The sequence below is a fragment of the Agelaius tricolor genome, unplaced genomic scaffold (genome assembly GCF_023055355.1).
Source record: "Agelaius tricolor isolate 1412-34295 unplaced genomic scaffold, bAgeTri1.0.p SCAF_3, whole genome shotgun sequence".
Lineage (NCBI taxonomy): Eukaryota > Metazoa > Chordata > Aves > Passeriformes > Icteridae > Agelaius > Agelaius tricolor.
The window spans coordinates 12,997,289-13,021,019 of NW_027269263.1; the positions used below are offsets into that span (position 1 = coordinate 12,997,289).

At 48.8% G+C, this 23,731-nt stretch overlaps 1 protein-coding gene across 1 annotated transcript in view; it reads left to right on the plus strand.

Moving 5' to 3' along the window:
* Positions 1-14,261: 14,261 nt before the first annotated feature.
* Positions 14,262-23,731, plus strand: part of CCND2 (cyclin D2) — a 30,384-nt gene continuing 20,914 nt past the window's right edge. Inside the window, exons 1-3 of the mRNA XM_071422513.1 lie at positions 14,262-15,138; positions 16,591-16,806; positions 19,330-19,489. Coding sequence (XP_071278614.1) covers positions 14,944-15,138; positions 16,591-16,806; positions 19,330-19,489 — 571 coding nt within the window. The 5' untranslated portion in view covers positions 14,262-14,943. The remainder of the gene's footprint in view (positions 15,139-16,590; positions 16,807-19,329; positions 19,490-23,731) is intronic.

Sequence of the window (23,731 nt, forward strand, 5' to 3'; positions counted from 1 at the left end):
AGACACCAGAATGTTTCTATGAGGTCTCCACACAACCTTGTCATCTCCAGACTGAACTTTCTCGGCCTGTTTCTACAGGGGAAATGTTCCAGTCCCCTTATCAGCTTTGTGGCCTCCTCTGGCCTGGCTCCAGCAGCTCCCTGTCCTTCCTGTGTTGGGACCCAGGGCTGGAGACAGCCCTGCAGCAGGGTCTCAGCAGAGTGGGGCAGAGAGGCAGAATCTCCCCCTCCCCTGGTGCACTGGAGCCTTGGATGAGATATCCGGGGTTTTCCAAGGTATTTTTAGGTGTAAGAGTTTAAACAGAAGACTGTCAGCCTATGCAACACTGATGGCTGGGTCATTTCAGACCATTAGTGAGACACACAAATGTCCAAGAAATATGTGATTTTGTTTGCTTTCCTCTGAGTGCTTAGGAGTTGGTGCCATTCTTTTCAAAGTGCCCTTTGGACCCTGAACTAAGGATGACACCATCTGAAAGCACTCCCAGTCATTGCTCATTTGGCAGGGAACTGTTTCATCTGGTTGTGCATCATGGAACACACCCTTCCCAGCAGCATTCCTTCTTCCCAGGACAGCCCAGCACAACACAGGGTGCCCCCCCTCATGCCATAAGTCCAGCTTCTATCCCAAAATACAGCATGGAAGCAATGATAGTGTGGCACAATGGGGTGGTACATCTTTAGATATCTCCAGGGTAAGTGAATCATGAGGAATAGGCAGAGAGAGGTTCAGAAAAGTGAGTTTTGCCAGATAAATTTGATTAATTTGTGGATGGATTACACAATTAGAGAGTGAAGGCAATACAAGCAGCTACAATGTGCTTGGATTTTAACAAAATATTTGATCCTGTGTCCTATGAGACCAACAGTGGAGAAATTTGTCCAAATTGGCTTGAGAAAAAAACAAACCAAAACAACTAACATGTGGGCAGCAAACAGGCTGGAGGAACAGAAACAAAGGGAAATTACAAAAAACAATGAACCATATTGGAAAGGCTTTGTTCGTTCCATTCCTGAGGTGTGAAAATGATCAGTGTTAGTTCCGGTGCTATTAAATTGCATTCGAGAATGGATGAATGATCTGTGCATGAATGAAAGTTACAGCTGATAATAAATTTGGAATAAATACAAACACAAGTAGAATTAAAAAAAAAAAAAAAAAGGGAAAAAAAGGCAGAGGTATTGGGAGCTTCTGGCAGGACCTGGAAAATCTGGGAGAAGAATCAGGTGGGAATCTGGATTAGAGCAGAGAAACTGAGGAAGACAATGGTCTTGAAATGGTGAGTTAAAAGCAGACCTTATCCCAGGGGTACAATTCAGAAAAATCCCTGAGCAGGTGCTTAACTTCAGGCATGTAAATTGTTACTGAGTCACTGAGAATGAAACTAAGCCCGTTAAAAGCTGGGCTGAACTGAGACCAGATTGCTCAGCACCTTGACTGAGCCCATCTATTCCCCACATCTCACCACAACTTTCCCCCACCATGCATCCTTGATCTACTTTGGACTCATGGATGTTCCAAGGCCTCTTAAGGAAACATATCCAGCAGCTGTCTGTGGATTTCACTCATACAAAAGTATTTTGGAAGCCCAAATTCAGCTCAGCTTCAAGCAGAGAGGAGACATAAAATTCCACACTTTTCCACAGACAAAAATTACATCAGCAAAGGTAAAGTTCTTCAGAACAGTCCTGAGTATTTAGTTTCTGCTCAGATTTTCTTTGACAGATGGGTCACACAAACTCAATATAAAGTCTCACTGAAAGAGTTTTTCAAAGAAAAAATGATAGAATTTTATTTTAAAAATGATACTGGGCCTTTTCTTGAGTTTTCCTATACAGGATCTCAGAGAAACTGAAACCACCTTACAAAAGAACTCAATATTTTAAAGGATTGCTATTTTCTAATTAAAACTGTCTGATCTGTCCTTCTCTCCTTGTATTCATTCTTTTATCTTTGTGATAACAAATACTGATGTGATATTACTGATATGATTGTCTGCATGCCTGGTACAAGAAAGTCTCATTTTTTATTCTTGTCAGCAATTCCTGTGCTACTTTATGTGACTTTAATGATCCTTGTGGGTCCTTGCTGGCTCAGAATATTCTGATACCCAATGCATACTATTCCTACTGCTGTCCAAGAGACTTGAAAACAGCCTTTCCCTTTCCATCTCATCAGAAACTTCCCCTCCAGCTCTGCTTGGTAGTGAAAACTCTTTATTCATCACCTTTTTCTGAATATTTCTGCTGGGTCAATTGTTTGGGAGAAAAAATAAACCAACAAAACACTACAAAACAACAAACATAACAAAACAAACAAACAAATCAGAAACTTGGGAAGTTGTTGATGAAGAACCATTTTTAAGGAACAACAATGCAGTAAAACTCACTGTTAGGTCAGCAGGAGCTGATCATCTCAGCAAGGTGCTTGATCTATCCACTTTCCCATGACACAGTTCTCCCATGCCCTATTGGGTGGGTTTTCATGAAGGATTTTCTCATGGAGTGCTGAAAAATCATCTGAGCTCTGATGGGTTGTTGGAAATAAATGGTGGATGAACCCCTTTGAGCTCAGTACCTTTGCTCAGTGGTCTGTGATTTGCAGAGGACTTGCCTTGGGGATAAGGGATGATCCTTTCTAATCCCATGCTAGTTTTCAAAGCAAAATGTTTGTTTCTATTATTTACAAAGTACTGTCTCCATTCATAAGTTTTTATAGATAGTAATAATTCCTCAGTGCAAAATATTACACCACTGTGTGAGCAATCCCTCCAAGACATATTGTTTTCTTTAAGTCTTTAGATAAAAGCCTTTATAGCAGTTGGGTTGTCTCTGATACTGTGTTCCTTCACCTCAGCTCCTGGGTTTGCTCAGATTACTGCCAGATTTCTTAATTCCCCCTTGTGCCAGCAGAGATGGTGCAGTATCTCTGGGCCAGTACCACACTGCAGCCTGTCAAAATGTGATGGGAGATGGCCCTGAAGCCTCCCTGACTTAAACTGCAGCTGTCATTTTCCATCAGTCCCCACTGCTGGAGCTTAGCTCCTGCTGGCACAGCACCCTAGGCACAGTTTAAGCCCTGCTTTTCCCTGCAGGTCTCCACTTTTCACACAACTGACACATTTTACTCTCTCCCCCTTCTCCCCCTGCAAAATGCTTCCTCTTATTCCTCTGACTTTTCTTCTCTGGCCCTGCTCCTTCTGTGCCTGAAGTCCCATATGCTTCCTTCCCCTCATTCACACCCCATCCATGCTTCCACCACAATATTAAGCCATAATTAGTAGGAATAGAAAACAAAAAGCTTCTAAGGAAGCCTTTCCTCCATTCTCAGTGTCAGATAAAGCATATTTGCAATAAGGCTAGGGTAAGCAACATGTCCCCAGCATGAGACCCCACTCTTAGGATGACACTTCATCCACACTGCCTGGAGAGCTCTGTCCCCGAGGGACTGGAAACCACAGCCCAGGCTCCCATTGTGTGCCTGGCCACACAGGCAGCAGGACAATGAGGGGCAGCAGGTGGGGCTGCAGTGGAGGGCAGGGAGCCCAGGGAAAGGATGAGCTGGGACAATCCAGCATGTTGAGTAGCACTCACAGGACACCAGGGGCATTGCCACTGCCAAGTCTCTGGAGGGCCAGAAGGAGACAAGAGCAGCATGGAAAGGTTTGTGGGATGGTGAAGAGGCTCAGCACCTTTCTGTGCAAAGATCAGTACAGGGAAAAGTGCACATTTGTTGGGAAGTGCCAAAAGTGGACCAGTTGTATCCCAAATACCACTTACCCCTTCACATTTCTTTTCCTTGGCCCATTCAGTTACAGGTGCTGAACTCACTGATGGGATGAAGACAGGGGATAACTTTTCCAGAGCAGAAAAGGCACTCTGGCTTTGTTGCAGTTCATACAAGAGCTAACTCATCCAGACTACAGCATTTTTACCAGCTGCCCACAGGATAAACCTTCCACAAGCCTGACTCTCCTCTACCAGGCCATAGTGCCCAGAGGCCTGCCCCAACAGAGCAGTGTGTCTGGGCAGGCTGACATTTACCCAGGGCAGGCTGTGCTGTCTAAAGCTGCTAAAAATCATGTCATGCTTTCACTCTGCCCTTCTACCACCTGTAGGAGGAGAATGCCATGGAAGGCTTCACATATTTCACCACAGGTGTGTAACACTGGAGCTGCCCTAAGAGAAGTGGAGATGAGCCTGGGTCTCCTTGCTGGCACATGGACAGTGTTTCCTCAGGTGTCTGACTGTGCCCAAACACAAATCAGTGGCCCAAACTTTAACCTTGCAATCTCCCTTAAAACAAGAGAGAGATGAAGCAAAGTGGGAAAACAAATGGACACAGCTGAGCCAGTCCAGCCCAAGGATACACCTAACCCTGTGTTTTGTCTCCAGCTATTCTCAAATTTCCTTTATTGCTTTCTTTTTGTGTTCCAGTGAGAGGTCTGCGTTTGGTGCTTCCCCTCCCTCTCCCCATGTTCACCCCAGAGCCCACCCCTGGCAGTGTCCCAAGCAGCTGTGACACAGGGAGGCTGAGCAGAGCTGGCCATAACCCTTCTATCCTCCCTTGTCCATCTGTCTGTATTTGCCTCCCCCATCCTGAGCCCACACTCCACACACAAACATCCATGCTGGCAAAGCCCCTTGGCAGAGAGGGCAAAGGGTGGCCAGCTCTGTGCCAAAGCCATTGTTGAACACCCTGGCCTCTCATTTTCCTCCTCAAAACACCCTCCTGTAGTTTGCTTGGGGTGAGCTGGCCAGAGAATTCCCTGTGGTGCCCCTTCCCATTGCACCAGGATCTGTCTCTGTCCTTGTCCCACTGTGTGCAAGAGTGGACACTGGATGGTGGCAGCCAAATGGGTCAGTCACTGCTGATTTGAAAATATTTTTTTTTCATATAAGTGGAACAATTACTTCAAGAATGGAAAAAGAAGCTAAGGATACGGGAAAAACAAACAAATAAAGCTGCTGTCCCCAGGGTCCTCAGGCAGAACCCAAAGGAAATGTGAGAGAACTGCAGGAATGGGACAAATGTACATCCAACTTCCCCACACACGCTCCCGCTCCCATCCCCTCGGGACACAATGGCAGCCACTGTGCCTGGCTGGGCCCAGCAGCTGAACAGCTGGCAAAGTGCACAGAGTCCAGCCTCAGAGCAGGGCTGAGATGGACATCCATCCAGAGAGGTGTATCTGCCTCCCTTGGAGGCACAGGGAAGCTCTGGGATTTGCATGTGCCCCATCTGGAACTCCTGGGAAAGCTCTGAACACAGGGGCTCCCCTCAGAGGGTCCAAGTCAAATGGAAATAGAAAGGCAAACTTAGGCTGGGAGATAGCACTTCCCTTTCTGTCCCATGAAGGATGAGTCCGTTAGGGAACATCCTCTCTGGAGCCTGTAGGGAAAAGCTTGGAGGCTCCCAGATAAAACAGCTTGAGTTATGTCTTCCTTGGCTTTCAGTGAGGACAAGCACAAGGATTTCCATTGTCCGCACCGTTAGCAACATTGCATCGTCCAAAAGACCTTGTTCATTTATCAGCTTCCTTTAAAATCTTTTGTTCACAAGCTTGCTTGTGTGTGAACACAGAAAAAAAATCCAGCTCTATCTAGTATCAGCCTGCAGCTGTTCACTGACAGAAGGACTCAAAAGCTACAGATATGAACATGGGAAAATCCACCCAAAGCAGAAGGAAGACACAGTAAGCAACAGCTGCATGACAAGAATATGCTGTTTCTGTAGTGTGAGGGGGGGAAAAAAGCTACAGTTACAGTAAGCATAAGAAAGTTGTCTGCAAACATTATAATTACTATTCAGCTCGGAAGATAAACCAGATTACGTCTACTTCGAACTTTCTCTGGGTATCTGATGCTCTTCTGGACATATGCTCTGATTCCCAGCAGGGTTTGGAAATTTCAAGCCAACTTTGAACCATCTTTTAAGTGCTGGAGTCAGCAGATTTCAATCTGTCCCTGACTTTCATAGGAAAAAAGAAGAAAATTAAAAAAGAAACCCCCAAACCTCTGTCCCCAAAACCTGCTGAGTCCTCTCAAAACCCTATATATAATATTTTGATTATCCATAACAGGGTTGTGTGTGGGACATAGCAGATGGTTTTTATGCTGCTTTAAACCAAACAGATCCCAGGAACAGGAGTTTTCTAAGTGTGTTCTCAGGACATAGCTCCTCCCTGAGTCCTCCTTCCTGAGACCCCACAGCCAGAAACAGAGATTAGTACCAGCTTTCCCAGCTCTCCAGGAGTTCCAACTTATATTTCTGTTTGCATCCCACCCTTGCAGGCCCTCTACTTTATAATTTACCACCTCAGGGATAAATAACGATTAAAATACATAGCAAAGCGATTGTGTAATGTTTGTAAAAATAATCACGCTTTACTTGAGATGTGCAAGAAAATCTATAGAGCCAAAGAATGCAACAGCCGAGCCTATTTGTACTTCCCTGCTTCTGGTTCTTCACTGTCCTTTGTCAGCCCTTTCCAAATCCTCTTAGGCCAGCCCTTTTTCACTCTCTTACCCTGAACAGGGTGTTGCAACATCAAATTTTAGCCTTTCTTCTGTAGCTCCCCTTCACAGGTACTTGACTCATTAAAAAGGGTTCTCCTCTACAGAGGTGTGTTCCCTTCTTGATTTTTTACCTTCCCAAGCTTTCTTTGCAAATAGCTTCTTAGCCCTTCCTCTAAGGGAATTCTTGTCCCTCAGTTCCCAGAGAATCTGCATAACCTGACCTTCTCCAGGATGGAGCAATTCCTTTGTTATCTGAAGATAACATGCCAATTCAGGTGCCAACAGTCTCTAATAGTCCATCTATTCATAGACAGAGAAACCAGTTTCCCTCCCTTCTTTCCAGTGCAACATTTGTGAGATAGGGGCAGAAGAGAAGGTGGTGTTAGAACTCAAGTGTGAAAATGATCTGTAAAACGAACCTTCCTCTCTGGTGAGGGAGGTGTTTCTGGCCAGGAACTGCTGGGGCACTGGAAAGGCAATGCCACTCCATGATGTGCCACAGAGCTCATGTAAGAAGTTTCTCTGCAGCATAGAGCCTCAGATATTTGTAAAACAGAAATGGTGCTTTCCTGACCTGTGGGAAGCTTCCCTTCTGAGGATGGTGATTGGCAACAATGAGCCTTATTAATAAAAATCTGAAACCCCAAAAAGAAACAGTTCATTTCTGGGCATGAGAACTCACTCAGGCAAAAGAGCTCCCAGGCCAGCCAGCAGACAGTGCCTTGGGAAGAGCTACAGGACAGGATGAGGAGCTACCAACATCACTCCAGGAACCTGCTCCAAGAGGTTATTGCAATGTCAGGATGAGGTGAAAGCCCAGGGGAGAGTTTCAGCACACAGAGAAATAAGACAACAGCACAACAGAGTTTTGCTTGGGGCACCATGAGGGATGAAGAAGGACCAAGAACAGAGCCAAGGGAGGAGATGTTGCAGGAGATCTGGAGGTTTCAATGAAGGAGAGCAGTGTGGGACATGTTAGAGACTTTTTTAGTTACTAAGGCAGTTTAGTTCCAGTCAACAAAAGCCACAATACAGATCCTGTATGCTACACCCTGAGCTATGAATATGCAATTATGCCAGTGGCCAGCAAGCACCCACCACTGCTTCCTTCTGCTTTTCAGATATTCAGGAGACTTCAAGAGGATGAACAAGAATTACAGCCAGGCAAACTCTGACCAGGCACAAGGATTCTTAACAAAGAAACAGAAATTAAGTTCTTAAACTTTCTCAACAAAGGTTCTTAATGAGGTTCTTCCACCTGATGCTGGGGTAGCACTGAGGCATTACCCAGAGAGACTGGGAGATCCATCCTTGGGTGTTTTGGCTGCACAAGGCCCTGAGCAACCCAATCCAGCTTGGAAGGTGGCCTGCTGTGAGCAGTGGACTGGACTAGATGAATTCCAACCTAGCTCTTTATGGCAGCAATGCTTCCCTCAGACCTATGTCTATTTAGGTGCAGTAAAACATCAGGAAGGCAGCATAGGTTGTGCCTAGGAAGTTGTGCCTGCCTGTTAACTCCAGCTCCAGATTCAGGGAAAACAGCAGTGGAGCAAGAGGGTGTCTTAGCTGAGAATGAAAAGCCAAATGCTGCCAGGGTGAGGTAGCAGAGCTGCAGAGAGGGGAGGACATTTTCCTTGGACACCCCTGGGGAGATGCAGCCCTTGAGAAACTGCTCACCATTGCCCAGCTGCTGCTGAAGTGGAGTGATGGAGGAGCTTTGGGAGCTCTCCAGGGGCAGCAGCAGCAATGGATTTCACAGACACCTGTGAGAATATCTTTCCACTTCACCAGGAGGGCAGCTATCACTTCACCAGCCCTCTTGACTCTGCCCAAACGACCTTCTCACCCACATCAGGAGCTGCGCCCAGACCAAACAAGAACCTCCTCAGACTTTGGATGGAACTCAGACAAAGCAGACATGACTTTCACCATGCCTAACAAGACCCCTCAGTCAGCCAAAACCTGACTGTGTGCAAATGCTGGGAGCTGAGGTCTGAAATGGCTGAGGGCTGAGCTTGGAACAAAGATGCTTGTCACCCTCCTCCATAGAGGGACAGTGCCTGAGCTCCTGGTTGCCCATTGCTCACTGAAATGCCCAACAAAGCCTCACCGCGGGCAGCAGCGCTGAGCAGAAGGATTTGGGGAAGCCAGGGATGCTGAGGAGCTCATAGGTGACAGGGTTTTCTCACTGTCCACACTGTCTGAATTCTCAATAAAGCCATTTATTCAAAAGCCATGTGGCACCTGGCCAGTGACTGAGGGCTATGGCTGTAAGTGCCACTGTGAAAAAGGGCAAGACCTTTCAAAATGCTTCAATCTGACCACTATAAAATGCATAGTTTTGGGGCATACTGGTGCTGGAACATTCCCTAAAGAGAAGCAGAGAAAAAAGAAGCAAATGATAGCACTGTATTCAGGTGGTCATTAATATTATATGCAATGTAGTATTTTAGGCTATTAATATTTTAAAAGCAATTCATTTTCCCAGGTGTAGATGTAATTGACACAGAGCTGAGTAGTAAAATATCCTGACTGTTTATCCATGGGAATAGCTTTTAATCCAGCAGTTTTGGAGGAGGAAATTACAAGTAAAATAGTTTACCTCAGCAGAGAGAATTTATTTACACCATTTTATTTTGTGATACAATTGTTTTGAGGGGTTTATGTGTTTGTCTCTTTGTCAGGCAATAAAAGTTTATTCTGTTTGTCTGATGGTGTTAAGAAGGCAAAAATCAGAAGATCTATGAAGTATTTCATTGTCCTTGGAATGCAAAGAGGACATCCAAAATACTGGTTGAGAGCCTTATATTTCTTCATGGACAATTTTTGATACTTTCACAGAGGTAACAAAATAAGCTGTTCTTCCTTTAAAAAATCCACCTTTTTTTCAGAATATGGATGTGCACTACACATCTGCACACAATGAGAGGTCCAGCTCATCTCCATCCCACAGTCATTCACAAGGCTTCCAAACCAAAATCCCACCCTGATGAAGGTCCATATAAAATATCTCACTCTTTAGCAGACAATATATGCCTCATATGTTTCAGCAAACTATTCAATGTGGGACCCTGTGTCGTGATAATTCTGTCACTGCAGATTAATAGAATCATTACACTTACCTTTCAAATACAGCTGCTCTCCTGGGAGTAAATACTGTGATTATATAGCAGTCCACTGTTAAAACAACTAAAATATGCCCTTTCCAATTCCCCATAAAAGGAGCAATTTTCTCTTAACACCTTGCTTTCCTATTCCTTGTTTTTATAGACCTGGGCATGCTACACATGTGTATGAAATATAAAATCTTTTCCTCAGTGTAGACAGAAAGCAAATAAAATGGAATTGAAGCTCCACATTTGTTTCAGTAAGAGCAGAACCACCTGAGAGACCACAGAGAACAGACTGAGCATTGCGAAGGAAGGAAGGAAGGAAGGAAGGAAGGAAGGAAGGAAGGAAGGAAGGAAGGAAGGAAGGAAGGAAGGAAGGAAGGAAGGAAGGAAGGAAGGAAGGAAGGAAGGAAGGAAGGAAGGAAGGAAGGAAGGAAGCTATGTCACAGCAAGATGCTCTAAAAATTGGAGATCAGCTGCAGGTTTGGGGACAGAAAGTCTTTTATTGATAAATCTCAACAGTCTAAAAAGAAAAAAAATCTTGCACATTTAATGTTGAAGCCATTCTTGAACTAAGGATTGATACAAACATGCCAGCAGGTAGGGAATGCAAGAGGTTAACAGCAAAGCCATTTTAAGCAGAAAAGGAAGCTGATTCATAGGCAGTGAGAAGAGAAAAAAAAAACGGGGGGGGTTGTCACCTTGAGATTCTATCATATTATTAATGATGAAATAGATATCAGTGGTTCATACCTGTAATTTACCAGCACCTTGCTTGCTCTTTCAAATATCTGCACCAAAAGCAGAAAAACAAAAAACCCAAACCCAAGAAAAGAATCACAGCGTCTCTGTACAGTTCTGCATGCCAGGGTAAAAAATGTCACTTTCCATTGACTTCCTGGCACGTGGGAGGCACCTGTTCCCTGTTCCTTGTCCGAGTAAACGAGCGCAGCCTTATCACCCTGCCCCCCCTGGAGAGGAGTGCGGCGGCTGCAAAGGATAAGGCAGTAATGTCAGCCTGGGAATTCTTTGGGCTAAATGTGATGAATTTATCGAGTCTTCCAGCATAAAACATCAATCCCAGGTACATGGCCATCCTGGTAGGTTTTTTTTGGACTCCTTTCCCATCTCACCTAATAAAGAAATCTGACTGGAGTTGTGCACTCTTTGCACAAACACAGTTTCTAATTACTGCTCTGAAAAGTTTAAACTGGGGAATGAGAAAGGTTAAAGAAAAAACTTTGCACAAAACAGAAAGGAGCAATTAATTAAAAATATATAAACCAATCACACGGAATTAATTAGTTAATGCTGTTAACTGTTGAGCCTGCATAAAATCACCCTGTAAAGGTGAGAATAGTTTTATTACAGGGTATGTTTCACCTGCTCAATACTTATGTTGTCTACTACAGCTGTTAATCATAAAGTTGCCTCCACACAGTTATTTAGAGTTGAAAACTACCCTGTATAATTAAAAAACTCCTTGAAAATACATGGATGATACCCAGAAGATCCTTTTCCCAGTCTTTCATCAAAAACCAGAGGAAATAAAAGATAATTTTTATCATGTTTTTCCTGTTGAATGCACAGCCTGAAATGATGTGATTTACATTTGAATGGCTAAAACCCAGATAAATTAACAAAAAAGCCCAAACAAACCCAAACCACCAAACTAGACTCCTTCCAGTGACTGAAGTTGGAATAACTTTATTTCAAATCTATTGCGCATTTTATTATTCATGGTGTTTGTTTGCTTTTGGGGCTTTCCTCAGCTTGGACAGGGGAAACACGTTCATCTGTTTCTTTTTTGGCTTCGAGTCGGTTTCACTTTCAGATTCTCATGTTTCACACTCCAGCCTTCAGGTTTCAAGCACTGCAAAGGAATACTTATTCCATTTAAACAAACAAAAACCCCGCGGCCGCCGGGCGCACTCACGCCGTTGTCTACTGCTCTGCAAACCTGAGCCCATCCTGTCCCCTGAAGCATCTTCCTGATGGTTCTCTGAGGAAAATAAATTAAATAAATAGGAGTGATGACGAATTTAGGATTTATTTAAAAGCCCCAAGAGCTCTGCAGCGCTCTCCAACAGAGGCCAATAAAATATCATTACATATTATCGATTACACGATAATCGCGCGTCGGGTTGGTGATGAGGAGCCGCGACACCGGACTCGGTGCCCCGCACAAGTGTCCCAAGACGTAAATGATGCCGGCGGTGTTGCCACCCGGCGGCTGCGGTGGGGTTGGGAGCAGCACAGCCCCCTTCCCTCGGGGCTGCGGGGATGGGAAGGAGGAGCGGCTGTCCCGGGAACGCGGCTCCCCCGCGGCTCCGCGGGAGCGCCCGCCCGGGGCCGGGCGCACATCCCGCGACGTTTGATTTAATCATTTATGCTTTTAAATGGGTGAGGCAGATCAGCAAAAGAAGGGGAGCGAGTGCGAAAAGGGTGGGTTTTGTTGTTGTACTGTTGCATTATTTTTTGTTATTATTTTTTTGCCCTTTTTTGGGGGGGGAGGTGTTGTTTTTTGGTGGTTTTGTTTTTGTTTTGGGGTTGGGTTTTTTTTTGTTTTGGTGGGGTTTTTTTTGGTTTTTGGTTTTTGGTTGTTTGTTTTTTTGGTTGTTTTTTTTTTTTCCGGAGGAAGGGTGGTATTTAACATATGGCACTCGGTAATCTCTACAAGGAGGCTGTTAAAACATCTGCTGCCTCCAAACGCATGCGGCAGCGCCCGTGGGCACGGGGACAAGGCGAAGGGGCAGCTCGGGCACGCTGGCTTCCGCGGCCGCGGGTCCCTGGCTCTATGTCCCTGGTCCCCTGGCACCGTCCCTCCCTGCCGGCCGAGCTTCCCAGGGACGGTGTTTCCCGCTGGAAACGGGCACCGAGCGCATAAAAGCCGTCGCACCGGGAGAAAGTGTTTTGGTTGGGTTTTTTCTTTTCTTGTCTTTTTTTTTTTTTTTTTTTTTTCACGACGTTGTTGCAGATCAGTGGCACCTCCGCGTGCAGAGCTGGCACGCTTCCATTTATTATTGATTTAGAGAGGTTTTTTTTTCCCCCTAACGGGACATCCCCACCACACGCCCAGCACCGTGGCCCGCCCGCGGTGCCCTCGGCCGCTCTCCCGGCTGCCGCCCCATCGCGGGGCGCGGGGGGCCCCGCATCCCTTCTCCGCCGTGCCCCAGACATCACCCCACTTCGGAAAGTCGCTGCCGGACAATCGGGACACCCGTTGGCCTCCCCCCCGAAACCCACATAAATCACAATCGCTGCATTGTCGGGCTACAAAGCCAGACGGGAGCGCTTATGAATTTAAGTTTGGAGAAGGAAAACGTGCACTGACACAACACGCTCCCTGTTCGCAGGAGCAGCCAGGAAGGGGAAATGAATGGTGGAAGTTAAAGAGCTTTTCATTGCGGAGCGCGCCGCAGCGGGTCCCGCTCGCCGCCCTCGCCGTGCGCCGGGGGCTGCCCCCTCCTCGCCGCCGCTCAAACGCGAGCCTTGCCTGGCACGGCTCTGCTCGGGTCCCGGTACCCCGCGGCTCGGCCGCCGGGGCCACACACGATGCCCGGCAGCTCCCCACGTTTCGGGAGGGAGAGACAATCTCTGCGCCCGGGGGCTGCGCGCTCCGCGGACGGGACGAGGGGTGCGCGGGGATGAGTCTGTGGGGAGATGCTGCTCTCGGCTGCCCCCGCTACAGGGGGATGGGGGCGGGCGACACTCCCGCGGGCTTTTGCAGCCCCAGTAACCCTTTGCTCCGACGGGCGGGTTCGCTGCGGGGCCGTGTCCCACCAGCTTTTGCCGGGGCAGCCTTGCCGCTGGACTCCGGCGAGAGTCGGCACAGCTGTTCCCACCCCTCCCATCCGCTCTGATGCAGAAGGGCGAGCGCTGGCGTGGGAGGGGGCGCCGGTGCCCACTCGCGGGCAACGACGGCCGCTCGCCCGCCTTGCCCCCGGTGCCGGCAGAGCCCGTGCGGCTGCCGGCTCCGGCGGTGCGCTCAGGTGAGAGGGCTCCTTCTCGCCCCATCCCTCCCGGATTGCTCTCGATGCCCGGGCATCATGCGCCCTTAAAATATAATCTGCCCGGTAACAATCAGCGCGCAGCGGCGAGAGCCCCAGAGCTATTGGCTATGCAAATAGCGGGAGGGGAAGCGGCGCCCCAAAGTCCCCGCTCGCACTTTTAAGGCGGTATTTCCGTGCCCGCCGCCCCCGGCCCACCCTCCGCGCCGGCCGCCGCCGGGGGGCTGAGGGGCGGCCGCTGCCGGGACCCCGCTCCCCGCGGGGCTGCGGCCGCTCCGCGCCCGCCCCGGTAGCGCCTTCCCCTTCGGGAGCCTCCGCTCTGCCGCAGCGGCAGAGACTTCGCAGAGTTGTCACATTTTGCAGGCGGGGAGCGACTACCGGCGAAGTGCGAGCCGGGTGGAAGTCACCCTGTGTGGGACATAACTCCTCTCACCTCCCCCCTCCTCCCCAGCCAACCTTTCTCCCTCCTCCCTCCCTCCCTCCTCCCTCCCTCCCTCCGCTGTGTTTCCTAGAAAGTTATATCAGTGTGGCCATGCAACTCTAAGACGGTTCGCCTGCTCGAACCACGAATGTGTGCCGGAGGAAGTAGCGTGGTGGTTGTCAGATTTCACCCCGAAGACGCCGCGGAACCCCCACCCCTCAAGGGCTTTTTGGGGGTGTGCTGTTAGCGGGGAGCTCTGTCCCCCTCCGGCTGGAGGCTTAAGGAGGTGCCGGAGCAGGGAGAGCGAGACATGGATCTGGCACCCTGCTATGCCAGGGCATTTCATACTTCGCCCCCATCGTCTGGGTGGGTACCGAGGGGCGCCCACAGTTCCTTGCAATAAGGAGAGGGAAATTGATCGGGACGGGCTCCCTCAGAAGGCAATTGTGGAACGGGTTTAATTTGGTTGCTGGAAGGAAGCAAAAGAGAAGCTGTCATTTGTGTCTGTGTGTCCCTATACGAGGGCCTCCTGGTTCCTTGTTAGCTTATAGAGAGGGAAAAAAAAAAAAAAAAAAGCGTTTGATGTTACGTCTGACCAGCTGCTGTTCTCCATAATAACGAGAGAGAACTGCCTGCCCTGGCGAGTTGCGTCACTTCGCTTCAACTTTAGGCTAGAAATCAAGAGAGGGAGAGACAAGTTTCAAGGGAGGCAGGAGCGAGCTGGAAAGCCCTGCCGTCTTCCTCCCACCCACCTACCCCTCCTCCTTTACCCCTCTCCTATCCCCACCCCCTTCCCCCCCTCCAAAAAAAAAAAAAAAAAAAAAAAAGAAAAAAAAAGGAAAAAACCTTTCCCATCAGAGAAAGAGGGAGATCTCTTTGGAAACATGGAGCTGCTGTGCTGCGAGGTGGATCCCATGAGGAGAGCTCTGCCTGACCCGAACTTGCTCTACGATGACCGCGTTTTGCACAACTTACTAACCATAGAGGAAAGGTATCTGCCCCAATGCTCCTACTTCAAGTGCGTCCAGAAGGACATCCAGCCCTTCATGAGGAGGATGGTGGCCACTTGGATGCTGGAGGTTCGTACACCCCGGCCCCTCGGAGGGGGGGAGGCAGAGCGGCCGCGGGCAGCACCCCGGCCCCTCTCCCCCTGCAGCCCCCTCGCTCTTCTGATCACCGGGTGCCTTCTTCTTGTCGATCCCCTCTCCTCCTTGTCCCCCTCCGGAGCCCAGCCGGTGCGGAAAGGGGCGCGGGGGACACCGACAGCCCGCGGGGGAAGTCGCCCCTTCCGGGGGGCTCCGGCAGCGGGGTGCAGGAGGGGAGGAAGCGCGGCGTGGTGGTGGTGGGGGGGAGAGTTGGAAAAGTCATTTGCAATTAAAAGCAAAGAAAATCCGCCTCCGGGAGCGCTTGTGATTGAGGCATTCCCGGGAAAAAGGAGCAGCACGCGGGGCAGGGCGAGGGTCGGGGGGTGCCCCGTGTGCCACGCGTTCTGCCCGGCGAGGGTTCCGTGCCCACGTATGCAGTGGGGAGGACGTGCCTTCTTCTCGCCATGTTGCGCTGCATGCGGACTCTGCTCGCAGGCGCCGAGCGCGGCTGCCCCCGCTGCTTCCCGGTGGGCTCGGGGGTGTCCCCCGGCCCCGCGGAACGGGACCCCCGGTGTGTCGGGTCCGTGGGGCCGGCGCTGAACCCCCCGTTCGCCCCGAGGCTTCAGGCGCAGCGGCAGCGGGCCCGCAGCCCCGCAGACTCGCCTGCCTTGCGCTGGCCCCACCAGCCATCCTTTGCCCCTTCGGATCTCCTTTGGGGGGGACCTTTCCGGAGTTAAACTCCGTGGACTGGAAAGCCCAGACTCCCCGCTTGGTTTTCATGTGCGAATTGTGCTTTTTCTCCGCGGCTCCGATTTTTTGTAAATTTTTAAAAGAATTTTGCTCCTCGTTGCCTGCTAAAAGGATCCAGGCGGCTCGGGCTCTCTCCACCCCACCTCGCCCTCGCTATGTCTCCCGTCCTTCCCCCACAACGCGGGATTGGGGGCGCAGGGCTGGGGGACACCCGGCGGGGGAATTTTTACAATTGTCGGAAACGATAGGGGATCGTACCGGGATGCCACCAGCCCCAAAACCGGGACTGCCGGGGAAGTTTTGATATTTTTTATCGATTTTTTGAAAATATGACGAAATAAAAAAGAAAAATTGGGTCGCAAAGGAAAAAAAAAAAAAGTCTGAGGCTGCTCTCTTGCTGCTGGATGGGGCTTTTCGGCTCTCCCACACAGTGTCTTGAATTCATTTCTTACTGAATGAACTAAAGGAATGTGAAAGCCGATTGACAGCCTTCCCAGCCTCTCCACGGATCTCCCCCTCCCCCAAAATTTAGCTCCCCGGGAAACAAAAATAGGAGCAAAAGCAAGGGAAGTAGTGGGGTCTGTTTGGTGGGTTCACTCATTTATTTATTTTTTCCTTCTTGTCTCTTTCTCGCTTCCCACCCCCGTTTCCCCCCGGACTGCCCCATCGTTCCCTCCCCACGCTCCTCACTTGCAGGTCTGCGAAGAGCAGAAGTGCGAAGAAGAAGTTTTCCCTCTGGCCATGAATTACTTGGACAGATTCTTAGCTGTGGTGCCCACTCGGAAGTGCCATCTGCAGCTGCTGGGGGCGGTGTGCATGTTCCTGGCCTCCAAGCTGAAAGAGACAATCCCCCTCACAGCCGAGAAGCTGTGCATATACACGGACAATTCCATCAAACCCCAAGAGCTGCTGGTAAGCAGCCCCATTCCTCCCTCCTCTCCGGCACAGCACCTTTCTCCCTCTGGCACAGCACTCAGCACTTCGCCACCCAGCCCCTGCCTTTTAGAAAAACCCACGCTTTTCCCGCCTGTCTGAACGGCCAGAAACTCTCGGGGGCCAACGCTGAGGGCGGGGGACACCTGCGGGGACATCCCTGTCCTCCGAAGCCGCCTGGCAGTGCCGTGCGGCGCCGCGGCCGCTACCGGGGGTTCTGGGGCTGGCGGTGCCGGGGCTGGGTCCGTCCCCTCCGTGTCCCGGCCGTGTCCCCGCCGTGTCCCGGCCGTGTCCCTGCCGTGTCCCCACGGGGGACCTCGCCGGGCGCACGTGCGCGGGAGGGCGGCGCGGCGGCGCCACCTGGCGGCAGACACGCGGCCGTGCGGGGCCGGGGCCGGGGGCCCCGGGATGCTCGAAGGGGGCCCGGGATGCTCGGCCGTGCCCAAGAGGCAGCGGCACCCCCTGATGCCCAGGGAGTTCCACCTGAACACGAGGAAGAACTTCTTCCCTGGGCAGTGACCGAGCCCTGAACAGATTGTCCCGAGAGGGTGTGGAGTCTCCCTCACTGGGGATATTCCAGAATTGTCTGGACACAATCCTGTGTCCTGTGCTCTGGGATGGCCCTGCTGGAGCAGGGAGGTGGGACCAGGTGCCCCACTGTGGTCCCTTCCAGCCTGACCCATCCTGTGTGATGAGGCTCAGTTAAATCACCTCACATCTGCTGCTTCTCTCAGTTCAGACACAGTGGAGGCAGAAGCAAATTGATAATTACTGAAGGAAATAAGTGACGTATACATCATGATGTGGAGCACTGGATGGGCACCAGGGCCCCTTGGTGACATGGATGCTAGGTCAGAGAAATGACCGTAGCCATCTGAGTTGTTGAAGAATTTTTCCTATGAATCACTGGGAATTCCCCCTAGGGAGGGGCTGGGGTTGATAGCTCGTGCTTCCACAGAGTTAAAGAGCCTTGCCCTCAAACCCTGCCTGGCTGTCAGGGCCACGAGGTGTCTGTCCCCTTGGTGGCACAGATGGGCAGGGGAAGTACTGTGGTCCCCACATGCGAATATCAAAGCAATTTCCCTACCTTCTTGTGCCACGTGGATTTAAGCATGTGTTTAAAAGTGCTTCCTTGTATTTGGTCCTCTGGGTTGACTGTTCTCTCTCAAAACCTGTCACATCAGTAATGCTGGGAAGAGCAGGCCTTGAGTTCACACAATCATCATTATGTTCCAACATTTTACAGGTTTTCTTGAGAAATTCAAAAATCCCGTCTGGTTTCTGCGGCCTTTTGCATATATGTGAAATTTCTCAGAGCATGGAGGGCTCTGTCATAATCGAGCAGGAATGTCCGTAGGAAAGTAACTTGCTGTTAAAGTGGGCATCTATTCAGGGAAAGGACTGCAGAAATGGCATTGTGGGGTCCATGTTTATGGTTTCTCAGCAACGCTGGTTGACGTCTCCGCGGCTGCAAAATTAAAGGACTTTTTTTTTTTCCTGACTTGCCAGCTCTGTCAGCTCAGCTGGGGCTCCCCACCACGCTGGGCTCCATCAGGCATCATCAGGACTCGGGAATCAGTGCATGGAATTTAGTTAATAGCTAATAGTTGACGGATGAGACAAATGTGAGCTGGAGGCCTGAGCTTTGCTCACTCTGTGGGGCACTGTGAGGTGTTCAGAACTCGGTTTAAATGTTGAAACATTTAAACATGCAGGTCATGCACCCCATGGCTGGATCTGGGTGCTGTTTGCACATGGAATCCCATTTCAGGGAATGGCCGGTAGTTACGTACACGCCCAAGCTTTCCTTTGATTGCAGTGGGAGTTTTGGGCGTGCAAGGAATCTGGGAATGGCTCCTACATGATTTACTGGCAGATAATTTACACAGGCTACTTCTTGGCTGTGTTGTGTGTGTTTCCTTTCTGCAGAGCCTCTCTTCGAGTAGTTTAAGCACCATCAGATTTATCTGCAGGACCTTTGGAGTACAGTTTTGGGAGGCAATGCCATCAAGCCAACTTCCCCAGTTTTGAGAAAAGGAATGTATATCTAGGTTATTTTTGTGCATGGCTGTCCCTAGGGCTTTAAATGGCTATAAAGTAAGGACTATAGCCATTTAAAAGAAGTTACTAGGAAAGGACCACAGTGACCTTGGCAATATCTAATTGCAGTCTAAACTTTCTGGGTGGGCATTCAGCACTGGATAAAAAAACAAAAACCAAAAAACAAAAAAACCAAAAAAAAAAAAAAAACCAAAAAAAAAAAAAAGCCTTGGCAGGAGCTGCCAGGTCTCATTATTTTCAGTAGAGCCTGACATTTCTGGTGTTCAAAAAAAAAAAAGAATATAAAGTCAACAACTTCAAAGCAGTAGAGGCATATGGAAAAAAGGGTTTGAGCAAAACAAATTTAGCAGTGATAAAGTTATAATAAGAAATAAGCAGAAGTTTTTCGCAGGCTTGCTTATGGCTTTTCTTCTCTTGTGCTCTCCCTGTCCACCTTTGCAGGAATGGGAGCTGGTGGTGCTGGGGAAGTTGAAGTGGAACCTTGCAGCCGTCACCCCACACGATTTCATTGAACACATCCTAAGGAAGGTGCCTCTCCCTCAAGACAAGTTGCTTTTGATCCGGAAGCATGCACAAACCTTCATCGCCCTTTGTGCCACAGGTAGGCTCAGCTGCTCTGGCTGCTGCTGCTGCTGCTGCTCATAATGTGGTTGGAAGGGCAGATTTGTTCCTGGTGGTCCTTCATCCCCTCCATCCTTACATGATGTGGGAAGAGGAGCTAAATCCCATGGGATTGTTTGCAAAGGGTGTTGTGAATCAGGCCCCAAAACTGTGCATTGGCAGAATTCTTGTAGTAGTGACCCATAGTGCAGCTGACATGTGTGGTGCTTTTGCAGTGAAGTCTTGTAAGGCTGGATTAGAGCATCCTGGGTTTTATTTTGCCCATTCACTGTTTCATTTAGAGGGCCACAGATCCTTTGTAAGGACAGATCCAAATACAGAAGCTGTTATGGCACATTAGCCCAAAATGTCTTGAGCTAATGCATTGCACCGAATGTGTTCATAAACTTTTCATTAACTGGACTCTGTCCAGATAAAAGGCAAAATTGTGTATTTTAGCATTTATGTGGTACTGCCACATCCCTGAAGCAAAAGGAATGACAATTTAAAAGGTAATTACATTTAAAAAAAATTTTGGATTCTTTCCTAGCTTTACCCCAAGAAAGCAGTGAAACAACCACGTTTTGTAGGGAACCATTGCACTCCCTTTTTGCCACGCAGCTGAGGACAGTTTCTGAATATTTCTGTGAGAATAATTGCCTCTGTGGAAGAGAGGCTTTTTAATTTTGACCTGTCTGCAACACACCGGGTTTTGTTTGTGTGTTACTTTGTTGTTTGGGTTTTCCTTCCCTCAGTTACTTTTACAGAATTAGTGTACTCTGAATTTTCTTCCGAAGGGTTAATGGTAAGACTACTTTTTAGAAGCTGGACCTGAACTAGATAAACAGCATGCAGTGTTTTCCAGAGTCATTATCAAGTAGTGGATGGCTCAGTGTTTGAATTCACCAGTTTGATGTACCTAGTCCTTTGCGATAGGAACTGTTCTGCCTGCGTGTTTGCAGAGGGAAAGGGAAGACGGGGTGCAACTTTTGGGTTTGAATGGTTGCTTTTTGTATATAAGGTGTAGTGACTGCTTTTACAATGTTGGCCAATTCTTCCTTCCTCAGTTGATCTGTTTTAGAGATTTGTATATGGTCTGTGTTAGGGTAATGGACTTTTTGGTTGCCATGATGCTCAGACCTTCCTTTCTTTTCCCACTGCTGCATGATCCTTTTCAGACCAAAGACCACAGGACTCAACAGAAATATTGCTCAAATTCTGCAGGATCACTCTTGGTGATTTCTTTGCCTTCTCCCCTTACTTAGGATGCATTCACTGTTCTGCCTTGTGTGATATGAAAAAGATGGTCTTTCCCATGGACATTTCCCTGGATCTTCACACCCTCAGCTATCAAACTCCAATACAGCTTCGTGTTGCCTTCCAAACCAGACAATCTTCCCACTCTTTTGTTGCTTTCACTTCCTCCAATAGTGTTTTGGTTTATGTGCTTTTTTATCCAGCACATCATTTTCTTGAGAGCCCTAGAATTTCATTATGATTTAACATCTCAAATTCTGGTCCATTAATCCTTTGCCCTTAAAGTTTTCCATATAACCAAACCGTTGCAAGACTGTGGTCCCTGAAAGAGTCTCCAAAGTCCATGGCTTCTTTCCACTCCATGAATTCTTTGATGGTTAGCTCCATGCTCTAGAAGTCCTTTTACTGAGATCCAGAGCAGTGCCCCCTCTCCAGCCTTCAGCCCAGTCATGCAGTTCCCTCGTGTGTGTCCCCCATGTGATCTGCCTCTCATGTTGTATGTCTCCAATGCATGAAATGAGGTCCTTTGTGTAGAGTTTAAAGAGACAACAAATAAAAAGTTTCTTCCCTTGAAAGACATAATTTTTGAGTACAGGGCTTCCCAAAAGTGAGGGCACTGTAGTGCTGGCTGGAGATGTCCTTTTCTTCTCATGCCATTGTCCACAGACCACTGTAGTTTTGAGGAGGACCCACAACACTTTCTCATTTTAAAAGCAGAGGTCTTACCCAAGCACTCGATACCACATTCCCACATTACCTGTGAACTACTACCTCAATTTCCATTGTGGAAATGTTGTTCTTACTACAGCATTTCCCTTTCGCTGCCACTCCTTGAAGAAAAGCCCCTTCTCATCAGACTTCCTTTCCAGATTCAGTTGTCATTTCCTTTCCTTGTCCTGTTTGTTGCAGAGCTCTCATCAGCCACTCTGTTTCTTCTTTCTTTTTTTCCCTCAGAGCTGCTGCTCTCTGTCAGCCCGGGCTAAGCCTGGTGTTTCATTTCCCCATTTGCCTTCTTTCAGCAATAGGACCTCCTCTGACATGTGGCTCCCCCTTCCCTTGCTCCCCATGTGTGTTTTTAGGCTGGGTTTGACTCTTTACTGTTGCCGAAGCTGACCTGGCTGCCTGGCTAATAGCTCTGGTCTGGAGCACAGCAGTGAATCTCTTTCTATTTCCTCATTCATCTCAGCACAGCTTTCTCTGCTTTACTTTAAAGTATCATACAAAATCTGGCATATTTTGAACTTTTCTCCCCCAGCCTTAGATCTTCTTCAGCAACTGCTCCATTTAATTCCCCAGCAAAAACATTTTACCAGAAGTTTCCAGGTGTTCCCTGCCTGTACAGAGCTGGTTTTGATCTCAGTCCTGCAGCACTTAGTGTCAGCAAATGAAGAGGGAAGCAGCCATGAACAGTTACTGGATGTGTAGGATCACAGTGATACTCATCACTGTTCTCCTTTCCATCTGAATGTTCCTCAAAAGGAGGTGATATTCCGTTCTTCTGCATATTCCTTTCAGTAATGTTTGGTCACTTTGGCACTCTCTCTGTTTCTCTGCCTTTATTTTGAGCCCAGTTCCTGAACCAAGCTGCGTGGATATAAACCCACGGCCTCTCCTCAGTCCTTGCAGTGATTAATGATTCACATGAGCATGACTGGAACTGGAATGTTTCCCTCTTTGCCCTTGGTCCCATCAGAGCATACAGCTGCTGAGCAGGACAGAAGCTTGTGTGTCCTCCTGAATAAAGTTTTCTCTTTCATTGCTCTGCACTCACAAAGGTTTCAGGAGTCTCTTCCTCCATTAGGAGGGCATGGAAGTGGCATTTTCCTCCAGCTGCCTTGTTCACTGTGCAGTAAGAGTGCATAGATGGATACTATGCACTGGCATGGCCTGATCTGTCACCATGTCATTGTTTTCTCATCCCACTGGTGGCTCCCTGTACAAGCAAAATTTCCTTCAGAATGCTTCTGGATTTTCAAGGCACCAAGAGAATGCATTTGGGGCCTCTAAGTGGTGCTTATGGCTTCTCTCTTATGAGGGGAGATGGAGGCAGCTGGGCTTGGTTAGTCTGGAGAAGAGAAGGCTGAGAGGGGATCGCATTAATGTGTATAAATATCTCAAAGAGGTTGTCAGAGGATGCTGCCAGGCTCTTTTTCAGCGACAGGATAAGGAGCAGTGCCCATAAACTGAAACCCAAGTTCCACCTCAGCGTGAGGAAGAATTTCTGTACATTGAGGGTGGCAGCTGCCCAGGGCGGGCCTGGAGCCTCCCTCTCTGGGGAGATTCCAAACCCACCTGGACGCGCTCCTGTGTCACCTGCTCCACGGGACCCTGCCTTGGCAGGGGTGTGGACTGGGTGATCTCCAGAGGTCCCTTCCAGCCCTAATGATTCTGGGATTTTTCAGCATGGGATGTTCCTGTTCAGCTGTGAGCCCAATGGAGATCATCCTTGTTTTGCTCGCTGGGGTTGTGTTGCTTTTCCACCCTGCCCACACCTCCATCTCTTCACTGCTCTGCATCCTTTGTTCCTCTGTCTCTTTGCACAGTGCTGCACAGCTTGGAAATGTTCTCTCAGGGGTTGGCCAGTCGCCTGTGCTGAGCTCCAAGCCAGGGAATCACTGCTGGAAGGAGTGGGAGAGGGCAGTGGTTACAGAGGTGTGTGCAGAGCCTGCCACGCTGCTGCTGGAAAGAGAACTGGGCATTATTTCCTTACACTTGGGTGTGCTCATCATTTCTTCTCTTGCATCCTGTTCAGAGTCTCAGATGCACAACTGCTTCCTTGTGTTGCATACTCCTCTCAAAGCCTGTACATGCCACAGTTTTGGTACAGGATCCCCCTTTTTTTTGTGAGAGCCTGTAAGGGAATGGTTTTTGAGGGAGGGTGGCCAGTGCATGACAGGCTTTCAGAAAGAGGAGCTGTAATGGAGACACTCATCTCTGTGAGGAGCTTCTCAGGATTTTACTTGAGTGGCAACCCAAACTTGGAAGA